The 14,211-nt window shown below is 36.5% G+C and overlaps 1 protein-coding gene across 2 annotated transcripts in view; it reads right to left on the bottom strand.

Moving 5' to 3' along the window:
• Positions 1-3,193: 3,193 nt before the first annotated feature.
• Positions 3,194-14,211, bottom strand: part of LOC124595969 (hemolymph lipopolysaccharide-binding protein-like) — a 73,800-nt gene continuing 62,782 nt past the window's right edge. Inside the window, exons 5-6 of one of the 2 annotated variants that reach the window (XM_047134907.1) lie at positions 8,430-8,684; positions 3,194-3,461 (exon numbers count right to left, since the gene is read on the bottom strand). In XM_047134907.1, coding sequence (XP_046990863.1) covers positions 3,304-3,461; positions 8,430-8,684 — 413 coding nt within the window. In that variant the 3' untranslated portion in view covers positions 3,194-3,303. The remainder of the gene's footprint in view (positions 3,462-8,429; positions 8,685-14,211) is intronic. The other variant, XM_047134908.1, reaches the window with a different exon arrangement.

Genomic DNA, 14,211 nt, shown 5'->3' with positions numbered 1-14,211 from the left:
ACATATTAAAATACTTAGTAACAGAATCGCTACAGCATGCTATGCTCTGAGAATTCTGACTGCAGTTTGTGATACTACATGTGTCAGATCTGTATATTTTTCTTATATCCACTCTGTTATCACCTATGGAATAATATTTTGGGGAGTCAACAGTAAAAATATTCAAATAGTTTTCAAATTACAGAAAAGAGCAATTCGTATAATAACCAAGAGTGGCAGTAGGGCTCACTGCCTTGAACATTTGCAAAAGCTGGAAATCCTAACTATCCCCTGTGAATACATTTTTCTAAGTGTTATGTATGTAAAAAAAAAATATTGACTGCTATATGAAAAATTCTTTAGTACACAGCTATGAAACTAGAAACCAATACAATCTGCATGTAGAGAGGAAAAATAAAGTTAAGACTCAGCAGAGCCTGTTGTACAATGCTGTTAAATTATATAATAAATTACCCCAAAAAATAAAAGGTATTGACACAATCGGACAGTTCAAAACAAAACTAAAATTTTTTTTATTAAATAAAAGTTATTACGCAGTAATGGACTATCTGAATTAAAACATGTAGTGTAATTAAAGTAGCCTGCATTGTAATACATGAGGAAATCAAAAATTGTACAGTACTATAAGAAAATTACAAATTACACAAGGATATAAAACTAATTTAAGATACCTCAAAAATGTGTGTAAATACAAATTTTATGTGTATAATTGTAGGTATATTGTATTGTATATGATTTTGCTGATGAAATCCACACAATGTAAATTGTTACATGGATTAATAAAGAAATCAATCAATCAAAAACAGCAACTGACCTCGCCCGAACAGAAACTGCTGGGAAGGTGGGGGGTGGGGGGTAGGGGGGTGGGGGAGGAGGCTCTGCGGTGTCTCTGACGCAAACTGATACTTCTTTGCTTATTCTCTTTGGCTTTTCATTCTGTCTTTGTTCGTTCGCACCATGTTCGACATCCACTTCTGTATTTGCTCTGTTCAGTGCTGAAATAAATGTTAATTTTTACTATAAAAGTGTGTTATTACATTCTACACCATGTAACACCAACAGAGTGTAGGTTATAACAATATATAGTGTGATTATAATTAAATTTAAACTTTCAAACTGCTGTAAAATAACACCACTGGTCAGAATAACAACAAATTGCAATGGAATATCATCGGAGATGGGGAAAAACGTAAGGCAGAAGAAAAACAAATAGTTACAAAATTTAGCAATAGATGGCGCTGTAAGCATCATATTTTAATAGTGGTCGAGTACAAATGACACATGAATCATACAACAATGCCTAAGTGTACATCTTACATAAAAAAACTGTACTACTCAGTGTGCATGGGTGTACAGGTGTGATACTATTAGTTATGTAACCCCATACAGCACAACAAGGTCATATCACATCAGATTGGAAAAATCCATTTTTAATTGTCTTGAGGCTGAAAACTGCATAAAAACCATCAATCACAATGGTTGTTAATTGTTGTGAGGCCAAAAATCACATAAAAATCATCAATCACATTGGCTTTTGATTTTCTTGAGGCCAAAAACCGCAGAAAAAGCATCAATCCAAATCAAATTGGATTATTAATTTCTGTGTGACTGGCAGTAAACATGTGCAATATGCTGTCCACCATTTACTGCAACAAGTTGAAATCGAGAAGCAGCATATTCCATGACTGACTGAAGAGTTTCCGGGGTGACATTCAAAATGTGTTACACAATTTGTGACTTCAATGTAGCTAAGTTTGCAGACAGTCCCACAGCCAGAAGTCACATGAATTAAGATCAGGAGATTGGGATGGCCAGGCTGTAGGGAAATGGTGGCTGATAATTCTACCATTTCTGAAATGGCACTTCAGCAGCTGCTTAACTGGATTTGCAATGTGTGGAGGTGCACCATCTTGCATAAAAATTACCCCATCCACACATCCACGCTGTTGGAGACCTGGAAAGATGTGGTTGTGCAAAAGCCACTCATAGCGCTTACCATGGTGGTACAGGTAACAGGACCGGAAGCACCTGTCTCTTCGAAAAAAATATGGCCTTATGATAAATGATGCCATAAACCCTCACCACACAGTGACGTTTTGAGGATGAAGTGGTACTGGTTGATTTGCGTGTGGGTTTTCCGATACTCATATTCAACAATTCTGTGTATTGACATATCCTGTCAGATGGAAGTGGGTTTCATATGTCCAGAAAATCTTCCACAGCCAATCATTTTCCACTTCCATGTGAGCAAGAAATTCTGAAGCGAAGGTCTCTGTTGCCAGAAGGTCAACAGGAATCAATTTGTGCACATAGGTAATTCTGAATGGATAGCAAAGAAGGATGTTTCATAGGATTTTATGAACTGTGCTCACAGGTATGTCCAATGTTCATGGAATTCTTTGTGCACTATGTTTGCACACCACCACTCATCTCCTTCTGCACTGCTGTGCCCACTGCTTCCATTGATGTTGAATCATTTCATTTCCTCCCACTACCAGGTTGCACACCAAAAGAACCCATCTTTTCGAATTTCCGAATCTTTTTCTCCAGACCCATGGCAGTCATTGGACCAAGGCCTTTTTCAAACTCTTCAGTGTCCAGAACTTCTGCAGAGCAATGTGTGTGCATAGTCATCATTCTTGTAGTACAGCTTTACAAGCAGAGTGGGATCATGCACTGAGACAGTCATGGCGAATGTCGCAGATGCAAAAAGAAGGAAAGCCGTGTAGCCAACATGTTTATTCCAACTTCAATGGGTCGTACGCATGACAGGTGTTACCATTAACATATTCTGACACATACAGTGCCATATATTGATCAATTTTCATACTATTTTTTTTCTTCTACCATACGTTTTCCCCCTTCTCTGATAATATTCCGTTGTAATTGGACGTCATTCTGACCAGTGGTGTTATTTCTATAGCGTTTTGAAAGTTTAACTTTAATTATAATCACCCTGTAGTTTTTGTTAGTGTAAATGTTGATACATTCTAAATGTTCTTCTGCACAGTAGGATCAGTGGAAAATGATGAAACAGTGAGTGAATGAATGAATGAGAATCAGAGTAAGTATATATATATTTTTAGATTATGCACCACTGTATTTTCAAATAACATTAAATAACAGACATTTAGTTTCACAAAAAGGAAATCCTTCTTTACCAACTTTCATTTAGATAACAGAGATGTATACACCTGCATAAAAAACTCTTTTGGAAGTCTTTCACAATACACAGGAATCATCGTAATTTGCAACAATTTTCTTTATTATATGCACATATTGGTACAGATTTGTTACCATTCATTACAATTCACATTCACAGATAAATGGAGCCTTGGCACCACATGGATAATCATTTAATCTACCTTCATGGTCAATACTTCCACAGTCTTCATTATTCTGGTAATTGTCAGGCTGTCCACCAGCCCATTTTGTGTAGCCTGTTGTATGAAGTGGTTCATCTACAAGAGAATTTTTTTTTATATAAAATAATGAACATCACCAACACTCAGTACTTTCCTTTGATTAATGTTTCAGTAACATGAGTATGTCATATAGCAAAATATTCTGAATAATAAAATGAAACATGAAAACAACTGATATGGCACTGTGCAGATCATGTTAAACAAGGTGTTAGAACTCGGCTAATATAGTTACTGTGTGTTTACTGTTAGTGGTGTTCAATATTCAGATAAGTTCATCATTGAGCACATCAATCCTACGTTCATGTCCCTTAAAATTTGGGAAGATAATTTTTTTTAAATATATCAAATTTTGTAGAGCTGCAATCCAAAATGGTAAGTTCACTGCCTGTATTGGAAGTTAATTTGGTTGTCTATGATCAGTTTTTGTAACACATAATAAAAATCTGAAAATAATACAATCAGTATTACAAATAGAGCTGATCATTACTTCCATAAAATGAACCAAAAAGTAATTCTAAGTTTGGAACATAAATTGGAATAAAAATTTACAGATACCTGTGAAAAGTTTATTTTTCAAAGGGTAAAAAATTTAGCTGGAAATGCAAAAACAAATGAAGAAACAAGGAAATGTTACAAGTTTGAGGTTGCTATTAATATTGTGTACAACATAATTAATATACCAAATGAATGGCAAGGGTTTCAATGTACTTCCCTGGAGCATGCCTGAAGTTACTTCTATTTCTGTCAATGACTCTCCATGCGAGATAACATACTGTGTCCTCCCTACCAAGAAATTCTTAATCTAGTTACAAATGTCATCTGATACCTCATATGAGCATAGTTTTGTTAATAAATGTGAGTGTGGTAATTGGACAAATGTTGTTTGGAAGTCACAAAATACTGCATGCATCTGACTGCCTTGCTTCATTGATTTCAGAATGTCATCTGAGAAATGCGCAAGTTGTGTTTTCTGTGAGTGAAGGTTTTGGAATTATAGCTAGTTTGCATGAATGAGTCACTCTGTTTGAGATACCTCATTATGTTTGAGCTCAGAATACATGGATACTGTGAATCTGCAAAATGTGCATGACAAATTTTGAGCTGTCACCATGAACTGTTTGGATGTAAATCACTTGTAATAGTGAGACATGTTGTCTTGAGAAAGAAGCATTTCTGACTACAGCTGTTGTGTTAGTGGGTCAGTAGTGTTTTTGGCCCATATGACGTATGAAAAAATGTTCATATTTTCTTTTATTCATATGTGAGTTTCAAAGGAATTTCAGGAAATGCATGCAACTTCTATAATAGAAAGTTACATAGAGGTGACAAAAGTCATGTTCTGTCTCCTAATATGATGCCAGACCTCCTTTTTCCCAATATAGTGCAGCAACTTGACATGGCATGGACTCAAAAAGTCATTGAAAGTCCCTTGCAGAAATATTGAGCCATATTGCCTCTATAACAGCCCATAATTGCGAAAGTGTTGCAGGTGCAAGATTTTGAGCATGAACTGACCTTTCACTTGTGTCCGATAATTATTAGATGGGATTCATGTATGGCAATGTGGGTGGCCAAAATATTCTCTCAAATTGTCCAGAATGTTCTTCAAACTCATCACAAACAATTTTGGCCCAGTGAAATGGAGCATTGTCATCTATAAAAATTCTATCATTGTTTGGGAACGTGAAGTCCAAGGATATCTACAAATGCACGAAGTTACTGAACACAAATGAGAACCCAGTGCATTCCATGTAAGCACAGCACACACCATTATGGAGCCACCACTAGCTTGCACAGTGCCTTGTTGACAACATGGGTCCATTGCTTCATGTGGTCTGCTTCAGACTTGAACCATGCCATCAGTTCTTACCAACTGAAATCAGGACTCATCTGATCAGGCTACAGTTTTCCAGTTATTTAGGTCCAACTGATATGGTCATGAGCCCAGGAGAGGTGCTGCAGGCAATGTCATGCTGTTAGCAAAGATGCTCATATTATTGTGTTGTTGGCATAGCTCATTAAGGCCAAATTTCACCACACTGCCCTAACTGATACATTTGTCATACATCCCACATTGATTGTTGCTTGTCTTTTAGCACTGACAGCTTTATGCAAACACTGCTGCTCTCCGTCATTAAGTGGAGGCCATTGGCCACTGATCATCCACGGTGAGAGGTAAAGCCTGAAATTTGGTATCCTCAGCACACCCTTGACACTGTGGATCTCAGAATATTGAATTACATAACAATTTCCAAAATTAAATGTCCCATGTGTCTAGCTCGAACTACCATTCCACGTACAGAGTCTGTTAATTCCCACCGGGCAGCCATAATCATCTCAGAAACCTTTTCACCTGAATCATGTGAGAACAAATGTCATCTTTGCCAGTGCATTGTCATTTTATACTTTAATGTTCACAGTACTATGACCATTTGTATATTTGCATATCACCATGCCATGGCTTTTGTCAGATCAGTGTATTCTGAATATTTCAAGGAACTATTTTCATTTAGAACTCTAAACATGACTCAAGACTCTTTAAGTAACACTGCTATACAGTAAATGAAGATCTACTAAATTAGTGATGGACTGCATGTGGAAAGTCATTCAGTCCTTCCCCATGCATGACTGGAATGAAAATAAATCTCTATTCCTGGCATAATAAAATGTACCCTCTGGCACTAATTGTACCATTACATGCAGAACATACAACATAAAAGTATCCAGATATACAGGATGTTTATTTAATGTGCCCCATATTATTACAGGAGAAAGTACTAGTCAAAACTACAAAAACATCTGTCAAAGACAAATACTTGTTGAGAAATGGTCCACTTTACTTGTGTCATAAATGGTTGGTTGTTCCAGAGTGGTGAAGGCTGTTTTCTATTGATACTCATTGTTTACTAACTATGCTTGACTCTGTACTTGGTTCTCTGACTGTGATGATGTCAGATGCACTGCTCACATCTGCCTCCTACCTCAGCATTTGGTATCCATTGTCTTGACGTTGTGATTAGTGATTCTGTGGTGGGTAATAAGTGGGATTTGTATGCAACAAGATAATAAATTATGACAATAAAAAAGTATAGAGATTATATATTTAGGTCTTTAAATATGTCTGCTTGTGTCTGTATATGTGTGGATGGATGTGTGTGTGTGTGCGAGTGTATACCCGTCCTTTTTTCCCCCTAAGGTAAGTCTTTCCGCTCCCGGGATAGGAATGACTCCTTACCATCTCCCTTAAAACCCACTTCCTTTCGTCTTTCCCTCTCCTTCCCTCTTTCCTGATGAGGCAACAGTTTGTTGCGAAAGCTTGAATTTTGTGTGTATGTTTGTGTTTGTTTGTTTGTGTATCTATCGACCTGCCAGCGCTTTTGTTCGGTAAGTCACCTCATCTTTGTTTTTATATATAATTTTTCCCACGTGGAATGTTTCCTTCCATTATATTGATATCAAAAAGTATAGAGAGATACAGATCTTTAAGCAATCATGGAAGCTGGGCATCAGATTCCCTTTAGCAGCAGTGTGTGGGCAGAAATGTGGTTGATGACTCTTAAATCTCTACACTTTACTGCACAAATGATCAGGTGCTATTTATGTCACCTGTGCTATTGGGGAAGGTTACCCTGTGAAAAAGTTACGGTTGTGTCTCTTACTCTTCACTGAGCTCAATGAAGCACCACCCCCTTCTCTATGCCTAACATAAACCCTTAAAGAGCAATGCTTTTGTTGAAGAAGTCAAATAGGGCAGTCTACTTATTTATCTGACCATAATCCCTTATGCGTCTAGTTATAGGGATATTTAAAGGGATTGGTACATTCTGCCTCCATCTATGATGTGCACAAATACAGGGTCATGCGTCCGAAGCACTTGACTACATATGAGGGCAGATAGGTGCGTTCACATGAGCTCATGATTGTTTGAGATGGAGGTTTGAGAAATAATAATGAGTGATAAGTACAATGAGCACATCTTGTACTGTCAACAGACTATTGGCTATCAAAAGACAGAGTAGCCCATAATTCAATGAGTATTTATTTCAAGGACTTTTTTGTTATTTTGATCATTACTGTCTCCTCTAAAGATATGGGACACATTAAAAAAGAAGACCTATGTTGACATAAATTCTAGGTATGGTGCGGACACATTTTCACTCATGGTATCCAAAAACAATAAGTAACCAAACCAATAATGAAAGATTAAATCATTTGAAATGAAGAAATCAGTATTACTTATTTCTGTCCAACATGGTTTCAAATAAGATATTGCTTTAGTAAAGGAGAAACAAAACAAGAAAAGAGGGAAAGATGGGTAAAAAAGGAAGTAGGAAATGCAAGTTCAATTTCATTATGCAACACTTTCCTGTTGATGCAGTAAATACTTTTAGCAGTTGGAATCTTGGAGTTCCATTTGCATATTGATATAGTACCTAATTAGCAGTTAATAGCATGACATTCTGATTGTAACTTGTATGTAATTCAGATTTACTAACTCTGTACTAACGCATTAACTTGATATTAATCATTATAATAATCACATCTGTTTGTCATAAGCTATTGGAGAGATATAATTTGAACCTTTTAATATGATACTGCTACACCACTATCACCAGATCAACAAGAAAACTTTAGGAAGTATATTTTGTGGTGGGACATTAGTAGATATCACCAAGATGTTTTCCCAAGTTACCTTTGTTTCTCTGTTACATACTTTTGCATTTTTGTCATTATTTATTGGTATGACAACATATTTTTATCATTATTTATTGGTATGACATCCAAAGAAAGATTGCAGCTGTGTTTCTGACAGGGAAAACGTGTGACATCTCTTTCCTTCACAGGCCGTACCCTATCACATGATATATTACGGCATGCACCTAAGGCAGATTGCCACAAAGGCTCATCCTCCCACAACCTCTAGCTACATTGCCTGTTCTGCTGACAGCTATAATATTACACACGAACATATGAAAAAATGTATATATAAAAGTAGCAGTTTACCAAATATTGTGATGTATTCTCCCTCTTTGTTTTCATCATTGAAACCAATAAATGCCCATGAATCAAGTTGTTTGTGTTTTGAAAACAACTGTTTGGCAATATTTGCTTCAGTATCTGAATTTAAAATAGCCAGATGTGCTCCTTCAGTAACACAGATCCTTCTTGCATCACTCCAGGTCTCCTTAGTGGTATGAAATTTGTAATAACCAACACCAGCAAAAAGCTCATATCCAGGACCAGGTTTTGGTGGTGGAACTGTTAAAATAAAAGAAATACAAATTTATGTAATTGGGTTTTTATATCAGTAAGATTCTTTTGTTTCATGTTTCTTCATTTTTCTTTTTATTGCATGAGCTGATTTTGTGTCTTCTTATAATCCAGTGAAACTCATCTCTGTCTTTTACTATGTCTCTGATTTAGATAGTTTTATCCTAAGAGTTTGAAAATAGTAATATCTACACTAAAGAAATATTAAATCCAAGTAATCATTTGTCAATCTTTAACTGATACAGAAATATTTTCAGCACCGAATATAGGAGTTAGCACATCATTTTACAAACTACTTTTTGATGTGTCATACTTAATATGTTCATATTGACTCAAACTCATTTTGGCATCCTCATAAGGCTAGAGAGATGATTGTCACACATACTTAGTAGGTACAAGGTTTGAAGTAACACATGATGTTAAAAATAGAAGCCAAGTAAATTTCAGTATTTGATTACTCTTTGCTGAATGAAATATTGTACATAACAAGTTGGTTTAAGGGATGCTAATTCTTGTCAAACCTGTGGATCTAAGTTGAAAGTGGCAGGAGAGCCAATTCTCTGGATGTTGTTTTATACTTGAGGAAGCCAGTAAAACAAACCCCTGTATAGTTTCTGTTTTTTCTTTTAAGGATTTCCCAACAAGATCCAATAAGGCGGACAGCTCGTACAAAATTTGGTGACATAGAGTATAAAAATTTCTATTCTCTAAAGCTCATGGCCATTACAGTTATCAGGCCAATGTACAATATTTTTAAGATAATATTTTTATAGTATTACTTCAGAATGCTCATGAATTAATTCCTTCATTTCTGTGACTCTATATTAAAGTGATTCAATCACTCAGGTGTTTATTCATTCATTCATTATGTTCTCTAGATCCAGTCATTATGGGCAACCTTGAGGGATGCGGAATGACAAAAAGAATACATAAATAGCTAAAACTGAAACTTGAACACAATGATTTAGCACTACATTGGTCTGCAGCATATGAGCTTAAACAATTTAAATTTAACATAGTAAAATTGCCACTAAAATATCAAATTGAAAACAACAACAAACAAATGAACTGCTTCTTCAGGAGGTGCATTACATAGCTATCTTATAATCTCTGAATTTAAATAACCTAACACAATTTTATAATTATCTTCTGAATATTAGAGATTCCCAATTTCTAGCTTGATGCTTAATACCACATACTGAACCCTGCATTAAGAGACAAAGTACAGATTTAGATAGTTCAGGATGAAATAAGAACAATATGGAAAAGATAGACTGATGTTCACCACTTAGAGGAGGTGATAAGTCACAGACATACATAATGAAAAAGACAAGAAATATTTTGGCATATGGTCAAAGTCCTTTGTAAGTAGAAAACACACACACACATCCACACAAGCACAATTCACACACATACATGGCCCCTGTTGTCTACAGGTACTAAGGGCTGACTGCAACTGTATCTGAGGTAAACAGAAATTTTACATTCCACTTTGCTTGGGTATGTAGTGGGGGTAAGGAAGAGGCATGGGGTGTAGAGGAAGAGGAATAGCAGAATAGGGATGGGGGGAGTCACTAGCACTGGCTGCAAGGATGTTATGGAGTCATGATAGAATTTACATATCAGATCAGTAGGCTGTGCTGGGAGAGGGGGCAGAGAGGAGAGGGGGTGAAAGGGGAGAGGAGGGAAGTAGAGAAGGAAAAAGGGTTACGTAGGTGTGTGGGCAAAATAGAACGCATGTGTAGTACTTGAATTGGACGGGGAGGGGGGAGAGCATAGGCATTTAAAGGAAAGGGACTAGTGGAGTTTGGAACTTGGCTCTTTTGGGAACAAAGGATATTTTGCAGGGCGAGTTCCCACTTTTCCCACCTGTACAATTCAGAAAAGCTGACTTTGGTGGGAAGAATTCAGATGGCACAGGCTGTGAAGCAGTCACTGAAGTGAAGTACATTGCACTGAGCAGCATGCTCAGTAACTGGGTTGTCCAACTGTCTCTTGGCTAGTTGGGAGGTGCTGTTCATTCAGACAGACAGCCTGTTATCTGTCATAGGACAGATCTTGCATCAGAGTCTATTGCAGGGATATGATCCCTCCCTACTCCATCCCTGTTCTGAAGCCCATATCTCATAGCTGATATCCCCAAAGTAGATGAAACTGCAAGACCTGTCCCATATATCCTCCCACGTCTCCTATACCAGTTCTGTCACAGGCATCTCCTACCCCATCAAAGTAAGGGCTGCCTGAGAGAGCAGCTATGTGATTTAGCAACTTAGCTGCAACTGCTGTGCTGCATTCCATGTGGCTAACAAGCTGTCTGTCTGAATGAATGACTGTCACCAAACTGTGCCAAGAGACAGGTGGCCCACCCATTTACTAAGCATGCTAACCAACATGATATGCATCACTTCAATGACTACTTCACAACCTCTGCCATCTGGACTCTTCTCACCAACACCAGTGTTTTTAAACTGCACATGTGGGAACTTTATCTGTAACATATCCTTTCTTCCCATAATCCCTCATTTCCAAACCCTTGCTAGCTCCTGTCCTTAACCTTCCTATCCCCTTCCCTGTTTTTATTCCTGATTCCAGTACTACAGGCATCTTCTACCCTCCAACACACCTACATAGTAATGTTTCCTCCTCAATGTCTCTCCTCTCCCCTTTCCCCCTTCCCTTCCCCTCTCATGTCACTGCACAACCCCACAAGTAGCACTAGCATTTTTCCCCATCCCTAACGTGCTATTCTTCCACCTCTCTGCTCCACAGCTCTTCTGTATTCTCACTACATATCCCAACGAAAATTGCTCTGTACCTCTGATGTGATTGTGTGGATGCTAGCACCCACAGACATGTGTGTGAGTTGTGGTTGTGTGAATGTGTGAGAGTTTTCTATTTCTTATGAGAGGAATGTGTCCAGAAGCTGAAATATTTCTAGCATTCTTTTCATTGTGCCTATCTTTATCTCAGTGCCTCCTCTATGTTGTGGGTAGCGATCTATCCTTTCCATACAGAATTTATAGATTTAAATACATATCTAAGCTATGCCTGGTGTGGTTCAGTTTGGGCTCTTGATTAGTATGCTGGTACCATCAGCAGGCATTTTGAATGGTTTTAATGAGAGTGGTAAATCAGTTATGCCAATCAGGAATAACCAAAGCTTGTAAGCCTCCAAATTTTTGCTCCCCCATACTGAGGTAAATTTATTGAATATGATTCTTTCATGAATTTAACAGTCTGTCAATGATGAGATCACTGGAGACAGTGAATGAGCTTAAAGTGGACAAGGAACGGGAAGGATATTGATTATTATTTTAAAATAAATCATTTCCTTAATTGATTTAGGACACTACAGAAAAATGGGCTTGACTGCCACTGCTCCTATAAGTGTCTAGTGTTTAACCACCAAAGTTACCACTTCATGAAAAGTGAATTGAGAAGCAAGTAAAAAATTAGGTTCAGAAAAATTTTAATTATTTGCTATTGTAACCCACATTGTCAAACTTTCTTTTAAATGACTGGAATTCATGTAAGGAATCTATAATAAAAGAAACATGGACAAAAAATTTCTGGTTTCCAGCAACCTAATAACTTCTCTTATCTGCTTAATCGTTGCTTATTTGAAACAAATGGTGATGCAACCAGTGTGTAATGGAATAAATCTAATGGAAACGAATTTGCTTATTTATTAAAATGTCCAGTGACATAGTGACAACTGAATTTATTATTAAATAAGTCTCTGTTTGTTACACAGCTGTTATCTTTGAATTCAATTTCAATCATATCCCTGTTTTCATCTGTTCATTGTTTAACAGTGCTGTGGTTGTTTTTGCTTTATTAGTGGAATGTTTTACTTTTATGTATAGTTTGTGTATGTGTGTTTTTTTTATATATAGTGAGGGACAATTTTACAGTACTGTTGATGATAGAATTTGGTACTAGACTTCTAATTGTCTGCAGAATTAGCTAGCTTTTTCTATACTAGGCACAAGATACATTAATTCACTATGCTATCCATCCATTGCCCTTGATTCGGTTTAATTTTGTTCTTAATTGGTTTAAGGAATACCAAGGATCATGGCACAACAGGATTATGCCAGAGTTAATGATTTCACCTTGCATTTAGGGCTGTACTGAGGCCATGGTGAGATAGGCCTCCACCAAGGGCACAGGCACAGAGGTGATGGAAGAAAAAGAAGATTTATGAATTACTCGGGAGATATACATTTGTTCTCCTACACCTCCTATAATTCAACTTCCTATCTTCTGCCTCTGAGAAGAAGCCTTTTCCTCAGCCTGAGATGTAAATGCACACTTTTGTGACATTTCATCCAAGTAGCATAATAAAGAAATCACTCCCAAAGAGGTATCACATGGGTTATGTGTCAACAGTGTACATAGTTTGATACAGCTGTCACCTACACAGCTAGCTCATGTTCAACAGTAGAGTATTTGCTGCTATTTCACTAGGTATCACAGGATATCAAAGGGTGGGGAGCAGAAGCTGAAACAGATGTGCTATTTGAGAGAAGGCTTCTGATTTTTTTTCCAGTTTCTGCTAACAAGGACTGGAGTGAAGCTGTTTAAGCTGGGCTGCTTCAAAGTTTTTAATAAAAGAGTAAATGAAATGGTAAACAGATTTCAAATGTAACATACCATTTCATCTCACTTTAATTTACTGTAAAGGATGCCTTAGATGAGAGGTCTGTACCTTATTTTGCAAAATTCAAAATCAATGCAGATTTTGCTGATAAGAATACCATAACAGAAATATTGATACAGCTGAGTTAGGTAATGAAATACCATAGCAGAAATATTGATACTGCTGAACTAGTTAATGATGCACCAGCTTCTAAATTCTAGTACAAAGAGCACATGAAACACAGATACAGCTTCCCATTTGGATGTTTTGTATAAATTTTTTTTATAAGTATGGGATATGAGATGATTATTCAAACATCAAAATAGCTTTGAGGGTATTTATGATAATTCTAGTGATGGTAGCACACAGTTTCAGCAAATTAACTACTTAAGATCAATATGGTAACTACTTAAGATCAAGATGGTCAAATTCAGTTATCCTGTCAACAGAATATAGTAGAGATGCTAGATTTGACTTCAGTACCATAATCAACAAGCTTACTTTGCTCAAAGCAAGGAAACAGAAAGTAACATTACATTAAAAACTCAGTTCTTGGAGAGGAATGTGTTTTGAACACTAAATTATAGCCATTTTTCTTTTCATTTGAATTAATAATTTATGCACATTAATAATTCCTGTGAAGCAAATAAAATCTATTCTTTATTATTTATCACACTGCAGTACTGTAGCTGCCATAAGAAATAAGATATAGATTTGTTTACCTTTCAATTTTTTTTAGAAATTTTATATGATTTGTAATATTTACTACAATGAAAAATTATTTATCCTGTGTGATATTATTCACTTATATAGCTCATTTAAGTAACGTATTTCAGTAATGCATCATTTTTACAGACCTTGCCTTACAAATTA

Source organism: Schistocerca americana, chromosome 2 (assembly GCF_021461395.2).
Source record: "Schistocerca americana isolate TAMUIC-IGC-003095 chromosome 2, iqSchAmer2.1, whole genome shotgun sequence".
NCBI lineage: Eukaryota > Metazoa > Arthropoda > Insecta > Orthoptera > Acrididae > Schistocerca > Schistocerca americana.
This window is presented reverse-complemented; position numbering and strand designations above follow the sequence as displayed.